General features: G+C 58.2%; 2 protein-coding genes across 4 annotated transcripts; one reads left to right on the top strand and one right to left on the bottom strand.

The window, feature by feature from the left end:
- The first annotated feature begins 862 nt into the window (after positions 1-862).
- Positions 863-6484, top strand: OGG1 (8-oxoguanine DNA glycosylase). The gene is made up of 7 exons (XM_037522400.1): positions 863-971; positions 1285-1532; positions 2550-2729; positions 4001-4182; positions 5640-5790; positions 5945-5994; positions 6169-6484. The coding sequence occupies exons 1-7, from the start codon at positions 865-867 to the stop codon at positions 6253-6255; spliced, it is 1005 nt and encodes a 334-aa protein (XP_037378297.1). The 5' UTR covers positions 863-864; the 3' UTR covers positions 6256-6484.
- On the bottom strand, positions 6393-16469 carry CAMK1 (calcium/calmodulin dependent protein kinase I). 3 transcript variants are annotated; one of them, XM_037522380.2, is made up of 12 exons: positions 16387-16469; positions 14274-14388; positions 12212-12343; positions 10965-11039; positions 10724-10862; positions 9543-9669; positions 9374-9449; positions 8630-8742; positions 8062-8140; positions 7881-7968; positions 6771-6888; positions 6393-6671 (listed from the first exon to the last, which is right to left on the bottom strand). In XM_037522380.2, the coding sequence occupies exons 2-12, from the start codon at positions 14354-14356 to the stop codon at positions 6589-6591; spliced, it is 1113 nt and encodes a 370-aa protein (XP_037378277.1). In that variant the 5' UTR covers positions 14357-14388; positions 16387-16469; the 3' UTR covers positions 6393-6588. The 3 variants fall into 3 exon arrangements, with proteins under 3 accessions (XP_037378277.1, XP_037378287.1, XP_037378267.1); XM_037522390.2 differs by lacking the exon at positions 16387-16469 and adding an exon at positions 16098-16116; XM_037522370.2 differs by lacking the exon at positions 16387-16469 and adding an exon at positions 14734-14769.
- Positions 16470-17083: the final 614 nt, after the last annotated feature.

Below are 17083 nucleotides of genomic sequence, written 5' to 3' on the forward strand. Positions count from 1 at the left end.
GCGGGCCGCGGGCGCCTGCGGCTGCGGGGGCGCCCGCAACCCCCGGTCTGCGGGGGGGGCCTGGCCGGGAGCCCCGGGAGGGCCCGAGTGGGCCCGGGTCGGCCGCCCCCGCTCCAGGGCCGAGCGGAGCCGCGGCCCCGGCGCCCCGCCCCGGGGAGGCCCGAGGGGCGAGGAGGCGGAGCGGGGTCGGGCGCGGGGGGGGGGGGGCGCAGAACGTTGCCCCGCGGGGAGGGCGGCGGCCCGGTCCTCGGGGAGGAGCGGCGTCCGAGGAGGGCGGGGGCTCACGGCTCCCCGAGGGGCGCGCGGGCCCTGAGCCCCGGGGCCGAGGCGACGAGGCGGCGCGGACGCGGGCCCTGACCGCCCAGAGCCGACGAGCGCCCGGCGCGCGCCCCGCGCAGAAGCGCCGCGGAAGGCCCGCCCACCCCGCAGCCGGCCGGGCTCCCATTGGCGCCTACTGCGGCCCCGCGGATTGGCTGCCTCTGCATCCAATCAGCGGGACCCGGGCGCTCCTTCCGGCGAGAGCGCGGTTTGCCCCTGGCGAAGCCGGAAGAGCGCGCGCCCCAAAGCCGCCGCGGCTGGGGAAACAGTGCCGAGCGCCGGAAGCCGGCTTGGGCGGGGCACGAGACGGGGCGGTAAGGGCGGGGCGCGCTGATTGGGTGGCGTGCAAGGGGCGGGGCCTGCCAGGAGTGGAGGAATTAAATGAAATCGGGCGGGCCTTCACAGACCAGGCGGCTGCGATTCGGTGGGCGAGGACCCGAGGGGCGTGGTCTTCGCTTGTGGGCGTGGTCTTCGGGGAGAGCCGCCAGTGGCCGCGGCCTCTGAGGGGCGGGGCCTCGCGTGGAGCCGTCCCTCCGGGCGGGCGGCATGAGGCCCCGCACCCTCGCCTCCGCCCCGGCGCTGTGGGCCTCCATCCCCTGCCCGCGCTCCGAGCTGCGCCTCGACCTGGTCCTGCCTTCTGGCCAGTCCTTCCGGTGAGTGACGCTGGCCCGGCTCGGCGCGGCAGGCGTGGGGCGCACGGAGAGGTTGGGGCGAGGGGCGCGGCTTGGAGGGGGGCGCAGGTGCGCAGGTGTGTGCAGGTGCGCAGGTGCGCAGGTGGGCAGGTGTGCGCCTGGCGGCCCCTGTGGCGTGGAGACGGGCGCCCCTGCGGCATTTGTGTGCGGCCCGAACGTGCCGCTGACAGTGAGACGATCTGTTCCTCCGTTTCGCGCGTGGCGGGGGTGTGTGGGGAGGGGGGGCGGCCTCTGCGGGGCGGGAAGGGACCGAGCACCAAACCCGCGGCCGCAGGTGGCGGGAGCTGAGCCCCGCGCACTGGAGCGGCGTGCTGGCCGGCCAGGTGTGGACGCTGACCCAGACGGAGGAGCAGCTCCACTGCACGGTGTACCGCGGGCCGCGGGGCCCGGGCGGCAGGCCCACGCCGGAGGAGCTGCGGGCGGTGCGCCGGTACTTCCAGCTGGATGTCAGCCTGGCCCGACTGTACGGCCACTGGGGCTCCGTGGACCCCCACTTTCAAGAGGTGGCTCAGAAATTTCCAGGTGAGTCCAAGGCTGGGCAGAGGCTGGAGTTCTTGTCATTCGGATGAAGTTACCCGGTTTTGCCACCTGCGAAATGGGGATAATATTGACTCCTACGGTTTTATGAGGCGTAAAAGATCTAATGCAGGCAAAGTGCTTAGACTGGTGCCTGGCACAGGCACATAGTAGTTTTAATTACTATTAATATTGATTGGTATCTGCCCATCACGGTACTGGAATAACAAGGACACTGACTGAGCCAAATCCTGCTGTGGAACCTGGGGCCATGATGCCACTTGTTCTATAGACATTTACGAAACTTCTGCCATGTGACTGGGGATACAGCAACAAACAAAACAGATCCCCCCCTCATAGTGCTTACATTGGGCCTTCTTATCTGCGGAATGACAACCCAGGCTTTACGAGGTACTATGAGGACTGAGCTCTGGAGTGTTGCTTGCTTGCTTGTTTTTCTGCATCTTTATAAAACTTGATTTAAAAAAATAGTATTTCAAACTGTACCAGCACCAGAAGTACAGTTATCAAAAATGAAACACACTTCTCTTGGCATCTCTAGCACCGTCAGCTCTCCGGGCCTGGTCTGTTTTGGCCTCCGCGTTGTCTGCAGGGTTATTCCCATCCTTGTCAGCATCAGCTTCACCCTTTTTTCCTTTGGGTGCCGTCTCTCCCTTCTTTGCAGGGGTTTTTTTAGGCTCGGGCTCTGGCACTGGAGGAGCAGGTTTAGTGATGACCTTGCAGATCTCTGAGGTCCGTCCTTCACTTTGGCTTTATCTCATGTGGCCTCCCCCCAGCCTTTCTCTTGGCCGTGGCCGTGACCATGGAGGATGCAGGCACTGGACATGGCGATGCTTTGGCCAGTGGGCTTTGGTCGGTCCTGGGGTCATCCTCACCTCTTCTTCACACTACTCCTGGTGTTGCTTCCTCTAAGAACCCTATACTTCGATCCCCTGGCACCCCCTGGAGTCTTGTGGTTCCTGGGATCTGACCCCCCTACAGCAAGTGCTTCTGCTACCCCAGGTGTGCGACTCCTGCGACTGGACCCCGTCGAGTGCCTTTTCTCCTTCATCTGTTCCTCCAACAACAACATTGCCCGCATCACTGGCATGATTGAGCGGCTCTGCCAGGCCTTCGGACCTCGGCTCATCCAGCTCGACGATGTCGCCTACCATGCCTTCCCCAGCCTACAGGCCCTGGCTGGTGAGTGGTGGGTCCCAGGTCCTGTCTCCCAACTCAGAGCTTCCTGACCTCCCCTGAAACCACCCTTCCTGGTGTGATCTGCCCCAGGTCACCCTCCTGCTCTGTCCATAAAATGTAGGCACTTCACTAAACTGTGGTTTTTGCCCTATGGGTTCAATGCCTCACCAGAAAAACTTACATACGCAATGTACAATGAGAGCATGCCTTCTGGAGAGGACCTGGGTCAGACTGCCAATTCTGGAACTTCCAGCTATAAGACTTTGAGCACATTATTTAGCCTCTCCTTGCCTCAGTTTCTCACCTGTGGAATGGGATAATAATGGCACCTACCTGTCATCGTTGTCAGGCGGGTTGGTAAAGGTATACATATAGGGCACCTCTCTCAGGGTTTGCATTAGGGGACTTATGCGGAATACTCAATGGCAATCCAGAAAAAGGCTCTCTCACCAGTGAACCCAACAAGTTTGCATTCAAGAACACGCACATTCTTACAGCAGCACTGTGAGGCAGGTGTATCAGTTGGTAGGGGCGAGAACCAAGCTTGGGGAAGTCCTTAGACACTGCAAGGCAAAGAGACAGCCCTCTTGGAGAAAAGAGAATGTTTGGGGGTGTAGGAATGAATCTTGGGTGTCAACTCCCAGCTAAGTAAAACCATCAGACCTTAAAAAACCCATTCCCCTCCCCAGGCATCTCTTAACTTGTAGAGTAGAAATAACAGTTTCTTTCTAGAAGGGCCTGAGGGGTGAATAAAGCAGTCACTAGGCAGGGTCCTGTTGTGGGTGACGAGCACAGGCATTGCTGGCCCAGACCTGGGGCAAGATCCCAGCGCCACCTTGTTCTTTCTTGAGCAAGTTAACTTCTAAGCCCTCGTGTTCACCATCTCTAAAGTGGAGAAAGCAGCAGTACTGTACCCAGGGCCCTTGAGAGCAGGTGATAATGGACCTTAAGCCATTTGCTAGTGTGTGATACCCTGCACTTGGTAATAGGAGTCGTTGCTTCTATTATGATTATTATTTTAGGTCATGGATGTGAATTACCTTGGGAAAAGTTAAAGTGTTCTGTTGGGGAGCCCCTCCAGGGCAGCAAGTCTTTCTCAGAACCTGCTCCAGGAACCTGCCTTTCTTCACACACACAGGTGTTCAGGGTCTCCCAGCAGAAGGCGGAGAGGAGTACTTAGGGAAAGCACACCTGCTGGGTGGAGGTTCACACACTTGCCTGAGGACAGGATCTGAGGGTACGTGGCCATTGCTCCCCTCCCCAACCCCCCACAGGGCCAGAGGCAGAGGCTCAGCTCAGGAAGATGGGCCTGGGCTACCGCGCCCGCTACGTGAGTGCCAGCGCCCGGACCATCCTGGAAGAACGGGGCGGGCTGCCTTGGCTGCAGCAGCTGTGCCAGGCTCCCTATGAGGAGGCCCACCAAGCCCTCTGCACCCTGCCCGGGGTGGGCACCAAGGTGAGACCCCAGGCCGGAAGAACCGCCCATTCAGACAAGTGGAGTAGGAGACCCAGCAGTCCCGAGAGTGGTGCGGGCTTGTGGTCAGGCAGAGCAGGAAGGAGAGAGGAAGCCAGCAGATGCTTTATTAAAGTGCAAAGTGTAGAAAAGGTGTAAAGGACATTGCCCTTTGAGTGCATTTTTAGAAAGGCCATTTGTCCGGATATATATATTCCATATATGCAGACATGTAGGTCTGCAGGGATTTCCAGACGGAATCACAGGAAGCAATAGCAGATAAATTGGGCAGACAAATGGGAAAATGTGAGTACTTTTCATTCTTTTCTTATACGTCCTCACCAAATTTTTTATTTACTATCAACAGGGAAAGCTAACATTAAAACAATTGGGAGTTTGGTGTTTATTTTGTTCTTGCACTTGTCTAGAATTTGAAAAAGAAATTTTTGTTACAGGGCCTCCCCGGTGGCGCAGCGGTTGAGCGCTGGGTTGCGAAGCTGCCCGCGGCCTCTGCGGCGCCGGTTCGATCCCCGGCTGCTCCCCGGCCACCGGAGGAGGGTCCCACAGGGCGCGCAGACCTCTCCTGCCATGCCCGCTGCTCCCCTCAGCAGTGTCCTTCGGTCCTTCTGCCTGCTCTGCTCCCCGCTCTGGCTCTGGTGAATTCTCTCACCCTCCCGCGCTTCTGACTGTACCCAGTGCTTGTATAAATGAACAAACAAATAAATAAATAAATAACATGCCTCTATAAAAAAAAAAAAAGAAAAGAAAAGAAATTTTTGTTACAGCACCATTTCCTAATGAGGTCTGAACTCCAACTCGACATTAGCTCCGGGTTTGCTCTCCCTACCCTGGCACTTTGGCCAAGTCACCTTGCCTTTCGGGGCCTGAATGTTCTTGTCTGCAGGATAGATCTGGTGATATCTTTTATTTTTTTTTTTTAAAGATTTCTTTATTTCTTTTTTTTTTTTTTTAAGATTTCTTTATTTATTTATACAAGCACTGGGTACAGTCAGAAGCGTGGGAGGGTGAGAGAATTCACCAGAGCCAGAGCGGGGAACAGAACAGGCAGACTGACGAAGTACACTGCTGAGGGGAGCAGCGGGCGGCAGGAGAGGTCAGTGTGCCATGTGGGACCCTCTCCAGCGGCCGGGGATGGAACCAGCGCTGTAGAGGCTGCGGGCAGCTTTGCAGCCCAGCGCTCAACCGCTGTGCCACCAGGGGAGGCCCAATCTGGTGATATCTTCTCTCGCACATTCTGATGAGAACCTGGCTCACATCGATGTTCACTCAGTAACACTCATCACAGCTGCTTTTTAAATGACTAATAGATGTATGTTGTTGGAGAATAGGGAATACTGGTGGCCTCGGGGTGGAGGAGGAAGCAGTTGGCTGTGGGGCTAGAGGCAGGATGTCACCTGGGTCCTGCCATTGCTCCCCAGCTGGCGCCCTTTCTGTCAAAGGTGGCCGACTGCATCTGCTTGATGGCCCTAGACAAGCCCCAGGCCGTGCCCGTGGACGTCCATGTGTGGCAGATCGCCCAGCGTGACTATAGTTGGCACCCCAGCACGACCCAGGCCAAGGGGCCGAGCCCCCAGGCCAACAAGGAGCTAGGTACGGGGGTGGAGGGAGAGGGGAATGTGCCAGCTGGCAGTGGGCTGAGGTGGTGGCAATGTCTCACCCTCTTAGTCCCTTCCCCTAAGGCCCCACCCCAGTGGATGGGGAGCAGCAGGGGCTAATCAGTTTCACCTCATCATTTCTGGTTTAGGAAACTTTTTCAGGAGCCTGTGGGGCCCTTACGCTGGCTGGGCCCAAGCGGTGAGTGTTCCTAGGGTCCCTCCTCCTCCAGCCCAGACCCCATAGAACTCCCCCAGGCCTGGGGGAGCCACCAGCGCCACCCACCCCAACCCTGACTTCAGTGCCCTCGTCTTGCCCCCAGCCCAGACCCTTGTGTATCCTCTCCTGACACAGACCCCCCGTGCTGCCCCCCAGGTGCTGTTCAGTGCTGACCTGCGCCAGCCGCACCGAGCTGAGGAGCCGCCAGCAAAGCGCAGGAGATCCAAAGGGCCAGAGGGCTAAGAGGTGGACACTGGACTAAGGCATTACTTTCCCTCTCCATCCCATATCATGTTGGAAGGGGGCCTCCCTGCAACTACCTCAGGGGCAAGGCACCCTCATGTCAAGCAGTTTGCACCAAGTCTGGGGCGGGGTTCTCTGCAGAGACAGAGATACTTGTGGTTTTAGCCGCTTCCCTTTATTACAAGAAGGAACAATAAAATAGAAACATTTGTATGGAAAATGCAGTGGAGAGTGGTGGGGGAAAGGGTGGGGATGGGGTGGGCAGGGTAACCCCCCAGTTCAGGAAGAGAAGGGCAGCAGGCCGCCCCCAACTCTTCCCACAACTCCAGGACCCTAGAGCTGGGGGGGCAGTGTCGGGGGCAGTTCCGGGCCCGGCTCCACGCAGCAGTCTCGACAGCAGCAGCCGGCCACTGGCCCTAGTGGGAGAGAGCAGAGTCGGCACAGGAGCGGACCCTGTGCTCCAGCCTGGGCACTCCTCGGGCCCACCCTCGGCCTTCCAGGGAGCCGGTCCTCACCCCCAGCTGCCGGCGTCAGCAGCTCCCCGTGGCTCGCCGTCTGCCCCTGTCCCTCCTGGCTGGTGCCCAGCTGCAGCTTCCTCATGTGCCGCACCACGGCCGTGGCATTGAAGGCTTGCTGTGGGGAGAGGAAGGAGGAGGCGCTCTGGAGAGCACAGGAGGCACGGGGCACAGTCTGGTGGAAGGATTCTTGCAGGGGTTCTCTTGTTTTCACTGAGGTGCTATTGACTAATCCCTTAAGCCCCCCAAAACCTCTACAAGGCTCTATTAAATTATGTTAAGTTGTATTGTATATTCACATACCCAGGTATTACATATGTAAGTGGATACATAGCTATCGCCATTAGTATACAATAACACACACTACAAAGCACGTGTCAGGCACTGTTCTAAGCACTTAGATAGTAATTCACTTAAGTTCTGAATTTCTTGACTTAATTTCATTCATTTTAAAAGAAAATTTTTTCTGTATTTTCATAATTTTCCCAAACTTTTTGATGTGGGCACTGTAAGGGTCACCCTTGTCAAAGCAGGAAACTGAGGCATAGGGAAGTCTAGTAACTTGCCGTGTGTGTGTGTGTGTGTGTGTGTGTGTGTGTGTGTGTGTGATTCTCTTCAACATACCCACCCCTCAAATTCACCATGTCCGTAACAGATCATCCCCTCAAGGCCAGTTTCTGCCCCTGGAATCTCCCTTTCAGTGACAGCACCATCTACCCCACCCCAGATCCTGAGCCGACCCTCGACATCTCGGCTCACACCTTCTCTCCTCTCCTCCACACGGCCCGGCCCAGCCGCTGATCTCTGTCCCGCCAGCCCTTCTCTGGTCCAGCCCTCACCGTCTCCTCTGCCTCACTTTATTCTGCTGTGCCCAGCTAATTCCTACTTAGCTGTCAGGTCTGTGGTCTTCGAGAACCCGGTACTGGCCTACCCGGGGGTCGAGGTCAGGCGCCCTCACCAGCATACAGTTGCTATCTCACATGAATGAATGAATTCAGCGCCCCGAGCAAACAGTGTGTGCCTGACCTGTGTAAACTGAGGCCTGGATTTGGGGGAGGGGGAAGGAAGTCCTGGGGAGTCTGGGAGCTAGGACTAGGGATGAGGGCTCACCTTCCACTTGCTCTTGGCAAAGTTCTTCTTGATCTGCTCGCTCACCGACTGGTGGATGTTCTTGTCCAGCGCGGTATCTCCTGCGATCCTAGGGAGAGGGTGTGTGGAGGGTTGTCTGTAAAGGCAGAGGCAGCTCTGAGGGCCCAGGCCCCACCCGGCCCGCAGCTCATGGGGCTCTCACCACGGGTGCTGCAGGGCCTGCTCACAGGTGAATCTCTTCTCTGGGTCCTTCTCCATCAAGTGCCGGATGAAGTCTTTGGCTAAACTCCCAAGGCAAGAGCGAGGTCAGAAACAGCATGGCAGGTCCTGGGGACACCCCCGAGGTGGAACCCCTCCCCTCTGGCCTGGCCTGGCACTGCAATAAGGCAAGAGGCCAGATAGGCTGTCTCGGGGCCCATCACCCCAGCGCACAGCAGTCTCCTCTCTCCCTTGAGAACTTGCTCTTGGGGAAGATTCTACTTGGTCTGTAAATGACTGATAATGGCGCCACAAGTTTCTTCCTAATAGGGGGCGCAGAGGAGGGATGAAAGCACTCTGTGGTGATTTAGGCTCTGTGGTGATGTAGGTGAAGTCAGTAAGGAGGCAGCATTTTCAAAGACTGCGTGAAGGCTGAATGGCTATAAATTTCTCAGAGGGAAGCCCCTGGGGTGAGGTGTCTGGTCTCTCTCAGCCTGTGACCGAAGTGAGGCAGCGAGGAGACAGCACCGCAGATGAGGCAGGGCCCGGGGAGAAGGCAAAGCCCCAAATACCAGAGTCGGAGATGTCGTCCCAGTAAGGAGAGTCAAACTCATACTCGGCCTTCAAAATCTGTTCGAAGAGTTTGGCATCATTCTCGTCATAAAAGGGAGGGTAACCGCAGAGCCTGCAGGGAGAAACGTCCTTTTTTCCACTGTCGGGGCAAACGCCCCGGCTCTGGGCTGGGGCTCTGGGCAGCCCCGGGGCCATTCGGGGCCCACAGGAAGGAGCTCCCTTCCGGGACTCCCACCGGCGCGCTGAGCTTTCTGTTCCTCTCCCTGCCCCCTCCTTCCCCGTTCGGGGCCACTGTGCATGCTGTTCCCTCTGCTGACCGCTGGCCCCCACACCTCACATGCCTGGCGTGCTCACCTTCCTCGGGATGCCACTTAAATGTCACTTCCTCAGAGAGGCCCCCTCCCCCGCGCCGACTTCACCTCAAATGGCACCTGTCCCCACCTTCCCCGCCCAGCCTGATGTTTCATCTTTTTGCCGCCTGACATTGCTTCGTAGATGGGCTTCCCTGTGGCTCGTCCTGCTCCCCTACTACATCATCTGCTGCCTGAGGGCAGGCCCTTGGTCTTCCTGTTCTCTGTGGCAACCCCAGTTGCCAGAAACAGAGTCTACTGAATGCAGTAGTAGCAGTCATTGACTGGAAGTTATACATATGGACCATGGGGAGGAAGGAATGCAGAGGGCAGAGAAGGAAGCAGGGGAGAGAGCGCTGGAGCCGCCCGCCCAGCCGCCAGGCCTGCACTCACAGGATGTAGGCGATGACCCCGATGGACCAGCAGTCCACGGCCTTGCTGTAGGGCTTCTGGGCCAGGACCTCGGGGGCTATGGAGGTGAGGGGACATGGTGGTGACAAACTCGCCCTGCAGCTCCCAGACCTCCCCTGCTGGCTGCCCCCCAGCCCGGGGCCCTCCGCACCCACGTATCCCGGGGTCCCACAGGCTGTGGAGAGCACACTGCTGGGGTCCTCCATCTTGGAGAGGCCAAAGTCGGAGATCATGATCTTGGAGTCTTCGTCCAGGCTGTAGTACAGCAGATTCTCTGGCTTAGAGGGCGGGAGGGAAGACGTGCGCCGTCAGAGATAGAGGCTGGCAGGAGCTTCTGCCTCCCCAGACTCCCCCTGAGAAACAGGGGGTTCCCAAAGCCACCAATGACCACAGGCCCGCCATCTTGACTTGGAAGCACAAGAAGGTTCTCCAGCTTAAAACTTCCGAAAAAGGACAAGGGGGGCCTCCCTGGTGGCGCAAGGGGTTAAACACAGCACTACGAAGCAATCCGCAGCCTCTGCAGCATGAGTTCGATCCCCAGCCAGGGAGCTACCCACATGCCGCAGCAGACCTCTCCCGTCGTGCCCACTGCTCCCCTCAGCAGTGTATTTCAGTCAGTCTACCTGTTCTGCTCTCCGCTCTCTCTCTGGTGAATCCTCTCACCCCCACACCTCTGGCCTGTACCCCAGTTCTTGTATGCAAAAATAAATAAATCTTTTTTTTTAAAAAAAAAAAAAAAGGACTAGGGCCACGGGGGTGGGGAGAGGGTTTTCTGTAAACCTTGGGGGTGTGTGTTGTAAAACCCTAGAGAAGTCATTTTTGAGCACCCACTGTGCACCCTTAGCACATCCCTGCCAGGGCAGTCTGAGTAGCCCCACTTTGCAGACAGGAAACCTGCTGTGAGGGCAAAGGGCCTTGCCTGAAAACCCACCAGCAAAGGCCAGAACCAACCCAAGCCCACTGCACCCCAGAGCTCTCCAAGACTGCAATGAGATAACTATGCAGGTGAACCCCTCATAATCTCTGAGGAGTAGGATGTCAGAGGTCTCTGGCTTTCTTCTTTATGTTCCTCTGTCTCAGTCAAGTTTTCTACAAAGAGCAAATGGGACTTCTATGAACAGAAAGAGACACAGATGTTTTGGGATAAAATGACCGCACAATTTCTCTCGGCGTCCTCGGAAGTGTCCAAACCGCAGCGGGCAGAGGCAGGCTGGGCCTTGCAGGGAAGCTGGGGCTTGCGAAGGTGTGAGAGCAACCCAAGGTCACACAGTGAGGAACTCACAGAGACCCCCCCCCAGGGAGCCCAGCTCATCACACACGCTCACACCCCACCTTGAGGTCGCGGTGCACGATGCCCAGGTCGTGCAGGTACTTGACAGCATCCAGCACCTGGAAGATGAGGCGACTGGCATCCCGCTCGGTGTAGAAGCCTTTCTCCACGATGCGGTCAAACAGCTCCCCGCCTGACACCCTGCCGCCGGGAGACAGAGCAGAGTGGTCAAGGGAGCGGGGGAGGCCGGGAGGCCAGGGAGGGCAGCAGGGAGACCTGTGAGGAAGAGGGAAGGCCACTCACAGCTGCATGATGAGGTAGAGGTGGCCTCCACTCTCATAGATGTCATCCAGGGCTACTATGTTGGGGTGCTTGATCCTGAAAGGAGAAGTGATATGGTTTGGAGGAGGTCAGCTCAGCGCCCCCTTCCCATCCTCACCCTAAAAATCTGCCACCTGCAAACCAGGGCTGGACAGACCAAAGGGAAAAGTTAATTTGGCACGATACGGTCTGCCCTGCCGGAGGTCGGGAGCACAGCGCGGACAGTGGACCCTGGCATCGTCAGACCTGGGTCCTCGCTGCCTCTACCGCCTGCCTTCTGGGGACAAGGCCCTTTGCACCTGTTTGCACTGATCAGTACAGGAGTCGAATTTTTGTCCGGTGCCTGCTCGCTTGCCAGCCTCCCCTCGCAGAACGTGAGCTCCACATGAGACCACGGTTTCATGAGACCAGGGTTTCATGTTGTCCATCTTGTCCCCCCAACACTTGTTACAAGCAGGTGCTCACTCAGACTCCTTCAACTGAGTGTAACCTCTGAGCCTGTTTCTTCATCTGCAATCTGAAACCAGTGATTCTGCTCCCCTCAAAGAGAAAATCCCACGCGATAACGCCAGTAAAATGCTTGGCACCGTGCCCTGCCCACAGAAAGCTCTTGATAAAATGACAGTGATCACACTTGATGGAAGATGGCTCCGCCACCAGCTTGCTGTGCGCCCTTGAGCAAGTCCCTTGACCTCTCTGGGCCTCCGTCCCTACCCCATCCCAACAGTGGAAACTATCATTTTGTCCCAATCCAGAGTGGGCAAAGCCCAGGGAGAGGCTGGAAGGGAAGCTGCATCTCTGAGCTTTCCAGTGAGGGCAGCCTGTCTCACGCTGGCAGGAGCAAGTCATAGAAAGCTGGTTGCTGATTTGGTTAGAAGGTCAGCCGGCGGGCATTTTGAACGTAGGGAGAACTTGAAGTAGGGATAACAACAGTTGCGATACCTGGGTTCAAGTCAAGTTCAGGGACTGACCTTTACACCTGACTGAGCTGAGTAAGCCTCTGTCAACCAGCAGTGGGTCTCAGAGCCATTGTGCCAGGCACTTAAAACAAAGATCTGTACTGCTCTCCACAGCCTTGCCAAATGGAGGTTACCGCCCCATTCTAAAAACAAACAACTTCAGGCTAGGCTCACAGCGGTTAAATGACTTGCTCAGAGCAGGGTCGGGATAAGGATGGGAAGGAGCAAGGCAGGGTCGGCCTGGGCAGGGACAGGCTCGAGCCTACGCACTTGTGCAGGACGGCAATCTCATTCTCCATGCTGCCCTCCTTGCCCTCCAGAGCCTTCTTGGCGATGCATTTGATGGCCACCAGCTTCTGAGTCCTCTTATCTTCTGCCAAGATTACCTCTGAGAAGGCCCCCCTGCAGAGAGAGGAGAATCCTGAGGTGGGGACAGGAACCCCTGCTGCTCGCCAGCCTTGCTCCATCCCCAGTGGGTTATGGCACTATCTCTAAACCAACCAGCTGGGGGCCTCCCTGGTGGCACAAGGGGTTAAGCATAGAACTGTGAAGCAATCCGCAGCCTCTGCAGCACGAGTCCCATCCCTGGCCAGGGAGGTGACCCACATGGCGCAGCAGACCTCTCCTATATCGCCCACTGCTCCCCTCAGCAGTGTATTTCAGTCAGTCTGCCTGTTCTGTTCCCCACTCTGTATCTGGTGAATCCTTTCACCCCCACACCTCTGGCCAGCACCCCGGTTCTTATATGCATAAATAAATCTTAAAAAAAAAAAAAACAGCTGGGCTGAGCCTCTCCTTATCATTCATCCACCCTCTGCCTCCAGGCCTAGCTACTCAGAGTAGTCTGTGCTCTGGTCACAGTAATTGGGTCATATTATGCAAGTTGGGTCACTGGCATCTTTCCTGCTAAGCTGGTAGGATGTATGCCTGGAGCTAATGGTGGTCCTCTGAGCCTACTTGAGAATGAAGCCAACAGCAAAGGAAGTCAGAGCTGCGAAATGGTCAAAGACAACTTCCCGATAATATCATGTGAGTCCCTGGATCCAGCCACGCCTGAAGTTCACCCCTAGGCACTTCAATTATGTGCATGATTGACTGCTTTTTCTCTTAAAGCCATTTTGAGTCATAACTTAACACCCTTTAGAATCTTGAAGAACCATCAGCATCACCTGGGAACTTTCAGAAATGTAGACTTTCAGGCCTCACCCCAGACCTACTAAATTAGAGGACTTTTAAGAAGATCCTCAGCAATCTGAATATTTACCAAAGTTTGAGACACACTAAAGTCTTAGAAAGGAACAAATGGACTCGTTTACATTAAACTTCACCAATTAGGGATTTGCTACAGTTTTCTTTCTACCACTGTTTGCTTTCTCTGGGATAATAAGACATATGGCAAAGAAAAGCATTTGCCACGGTGCGATCTCAACCATCCCAGATAACTGGTACAGTGGGAGCTTCAGTGCTGGTTTCCGGTCTTGGCCCTTCCCAATTTATCCTCCAAGCTTCGGCCAGAGTGACCGTCCTGATTTGCAAACCTGCCAAAAAGTCTTCAGTGTCGTCCTATGACCCGGGGTATAAGGCAGCCTCCTCTCGTGTGGCTTTCAAGGCCTTACGTGACCTGTTCTTCCCTTTTCTTCCACTCTGCCCCCTGCCTCTGATGATAAGCTCCACCAGACTCTACCTTTTCCCACACATATGTGTTATTCTTTCTGCCGGGGATGCCCGCCTTCTGACAAGTGCAGACCTAGCCTCCTTCAACCCCCAGCTCTAAGGCCCCCATCGCCAAAAAGTGCTCCCCAGGCGGAAGCCACCACGCTCTCTGGGCCTGCAAAGTCCTCCTTCCCAGCTGGATCCAGAGCTCCGCACAGACCTTGTTGCTCTTTCCTGGGTCTGCCTCCCTCACATGCCTGAGAGGGGCAGAGACTAGGTTGGAGTTATTTCTGGATTTCCAGCACTGAGCACAGAGCCCTGCTCAGCTTCAGCTCCCCACCCCAGCCAGAACTCCTGGCTCTTGGCAGCCACTTGAATAAACCGAATCCTTCATTCTCCCCACTTCCTTCTCTTCACAGAAGCCCAGTGCTGGGGCCAGAGCCGCCCCTGTGCCACTCACTGTCAGTCAGAAGCGGAAAACGGGAGACAGTCTGGCCCATGGCACACAGCAGCACGGGCCTGGGCTGCTGGAGGCAGGAAGCAGTAATCGGCTGAGCAGAGGAAGCACTGCCCTGGACGCAGCCTCCCCCGCCAGCCAGTGGGACCCAGGAGTGAGTACCTTCCCAGCGCCACCCGCCAGCTCAGCGCAGCCACCCCTTCTCCCTTCCCTGACACTCACGTTCCCAGAACATCACGGAAGTCGTAAATGTCCCTAATGTCCTCCGCCTGCTTCCAGCTGGGGCCTTCCACGGCCCCCGGCATGGCCCACTGCCCCTTGGCCACAGCCAGGGCTCCTGGGAGGGGGAAAGGAGAGAGAAGACTCAGGGGGACCCCACCTTCAGTGAGGGGACTCACTTGGGGCTCCCTTTGGTCATTCAGCCTGCATTTTATGCGTTCCTTGATTCATTCATTTCACAAAATCGTTCAACAAACATTCATTCATTCACCGGTCATGTGTTCATTCAACAGTATCCATTCAGCAAATTCTGATGCCGCCAAGCTGCCTTCATGGTGGCAGCAAAATTCTTTATTCAACAAAGCCATTCATTCATTCATTCGTTCATTCTTTCATTCATTCACATTCAGCTTACCTCCCAGTTCTACCCTCTCCCAATCCGAACACTTAGGGGGACCCTGACCTCTTGGAGGGAGGACATCGCAGAAGACCCCAGCAGCTTGTACAAGCATGTGGCCCCAGAGGACCCCCGTCCTTATGTCCTTATATGTCCCCACCCCGCCGTGGGAATTGCTGGGGTGTCTCCTTCTCCTGTCCCTCCTCCTTCTTCTCTCCTCCCAACCTCTCGGAAATCAGGTTTCCGGCAGCCTGGGCTTCCAGCAATATCTCAGGCGTGTTTTTAAATAGCTCCTTCTTCACTGTTACCATGGCGACAGCAGCCACAGCTGGAGCTCCCCAGGCCTCCTATTAGCCCCTCTCCCTCCTGACTCCCCATCTGGGTTCCAGCAGCCGGAAAGAGTCCCCGGCTGTCCCCTCCTGGCTTCTTCTGACCCTGATTCAGCCTATGCCTTACTACGCTGAGACGGCTGTGTCCGCCAGCGGGAGAAGGTGGGAGTCCTCTCCCATTCCTCAGATGGAGAATGAGGAGACTGAGGTTGGTGATGCGTAGGGGCTGGGTCCCAGCTAGGCAGGCGAAGGCCAAATGCATTGGGGGGTGGGGACCTCAGCTGGTCCTTCCCATATGCAGCCAAATGGGGCCCTTTCAAAGAATAAGGCCTTCCAACCCTGGCCCAGGGCCCCAGTGGCAGGGCCAAAAGAGAGCCCAGCGTCTGCGTGATCCTGGGAGAGCACTTTCCTTTCGTTCCCTCTGCAGGAGAAAGAAGGGGCGACACCCTGACTAGAGCCCTGGTGTAAGATGCCCCCAGCCCAGGAGCAATCGTTTCTAGGAAAGGAGACCTTTAAAACCTAGCTGGCAGCCTGGCACGTATGACCGTTCCACACATGTCCCTGCACCCAGACCCACCACATCGAGTGCCACCCACCCCTGGGAACACAGACTCTGCCCAGATGCAGCACACTCTGCACCCAGATACTCCCACGCCTGCTCCATGTACATGCTCCAGAGAGCAGCACCCAGGTCCACACACACCCTCCCCCTGAAACTCTCCCCACAGATCCCTCTCACACCTCCAAACACACAGCTGCACACAGTGGGAAGGATGACCCCGAACACACACCCTTTACCTGTGTACCTGACACCCCAGTTTCACTCATTCCGCATCCTCCAGCACCCTAGAAACTCCTAGACTCTAAACCCTGACTCCTTACACACCTAACGTCCAACATCCTCAGTACACAATCATGCTCCCCCCAGTTCTGACTCACTACTCCGAGCCAGCAGGCACAACCCCTAGATGCCTCTGCCACACACTGATTTCCACACAGCCCCACCGCTGAGGGTACACTGACACACCCCAAGCACCTCCCTGAGCCGCACGCCTGTGCTAAGACCCCTGCACACCCCAACCAGGCCCCCCACATCTATACCTTCAAACGTCCTGAGCTTCCACCTTCAGGCCTAGCCAAAGGCGGGAACGCGCGCGCACACGCGCGCGCACACACACACACACACACACACTCCCCACCTTCCTTTATTATCAGGGACCGCCAGGCACCTGCTGGGCCCCGGGCAAAGGTGGGGGAGACAGGCCCTGCCCGTCCAGAGTCCAGCCCGCCCGCGCCGGCCCCCTCCCGTCTCGGGGGAGGGTCCCCCTGCGGCCGGGGCCTCCCGCCGGCGCGCTCGGCGCGGGGGCCAGGTGGGCGCCCGGGACTGTACCTGCGGCTGCCCCGCCGCGGGGCTGGCTGGGGCCGAGGTGCCTGCGCCGAGCTCGCCGCAGTCCGCCCGCGCCGGGGCTGTGCTGGGCCGGCTGCGCCCCCGCCCGCCGCCCGCCGCCCGCGGCGCTGATGTCAGCGGAGGAGGAGCCGGCGGGCCGGCCCCAGGCTCGGCTCCCGGGGGGGCGCGGGCGCGCGGGACCCCGCTCGGCTCCCGGCCCCCGCTGGGCCCCCGCGCCCCGGGGACGGCCGCGCCCGGGCCGGGGCTCGAGTCACGCTGGTCGGGGCGCGCCCGGGGCGCCCCGCGCCCCCCGCCGCTTCACGCCGCCCGGGCGCGGTCTCCCTCCCGGCCGCGGCCCCGTCCCGCGCGCCAGTGCGCGGGGGGGATTAGGGCCCGGGCAGGAGCCCCGGGGCGGGGGCCGGGGGGGCCGGGGGCGCGGCGAGCCCCGGCTGCGGGGCCGGCACCTGCCGCCGAGCCGGGCGTGGCGCCCCCGGGGAGCGGGAGGAGGGGGGAACCGGGACCCCGCGGGGCGCCTGCCGGCCACGGGGGCCTCGGGGGACCGGCACGTGACCGGGCGGGCGCCGGGGGGGGGGGGGCCGGGCCCGATCCCTCCCGGGGCCCGCCGCGTCCTCTTGCGCAATCCCGCCTCGGGAGGAGACGTGCCCCGGGGAACGGGGAGCAGCTCGCGGAGGTGGGGGTC

The sequence above is a fragment of the Talpa occidentalis genome, unplaced genomic scaffold (genome assembly GCF_014898055.3).
Source record: "Talpa occidentalis isolate TD23 unplaced genomic scaffold, MPIMG_talOcc4v2.1 talOcc4.10, whole genome shotgun sequence".
NCBI classification, from domain to species: Eukaryota; Metazoa; Chordata; class Mammalia; order Eulipotyphla; family Talpidae; genus Talpa; species Talpa occidentalis.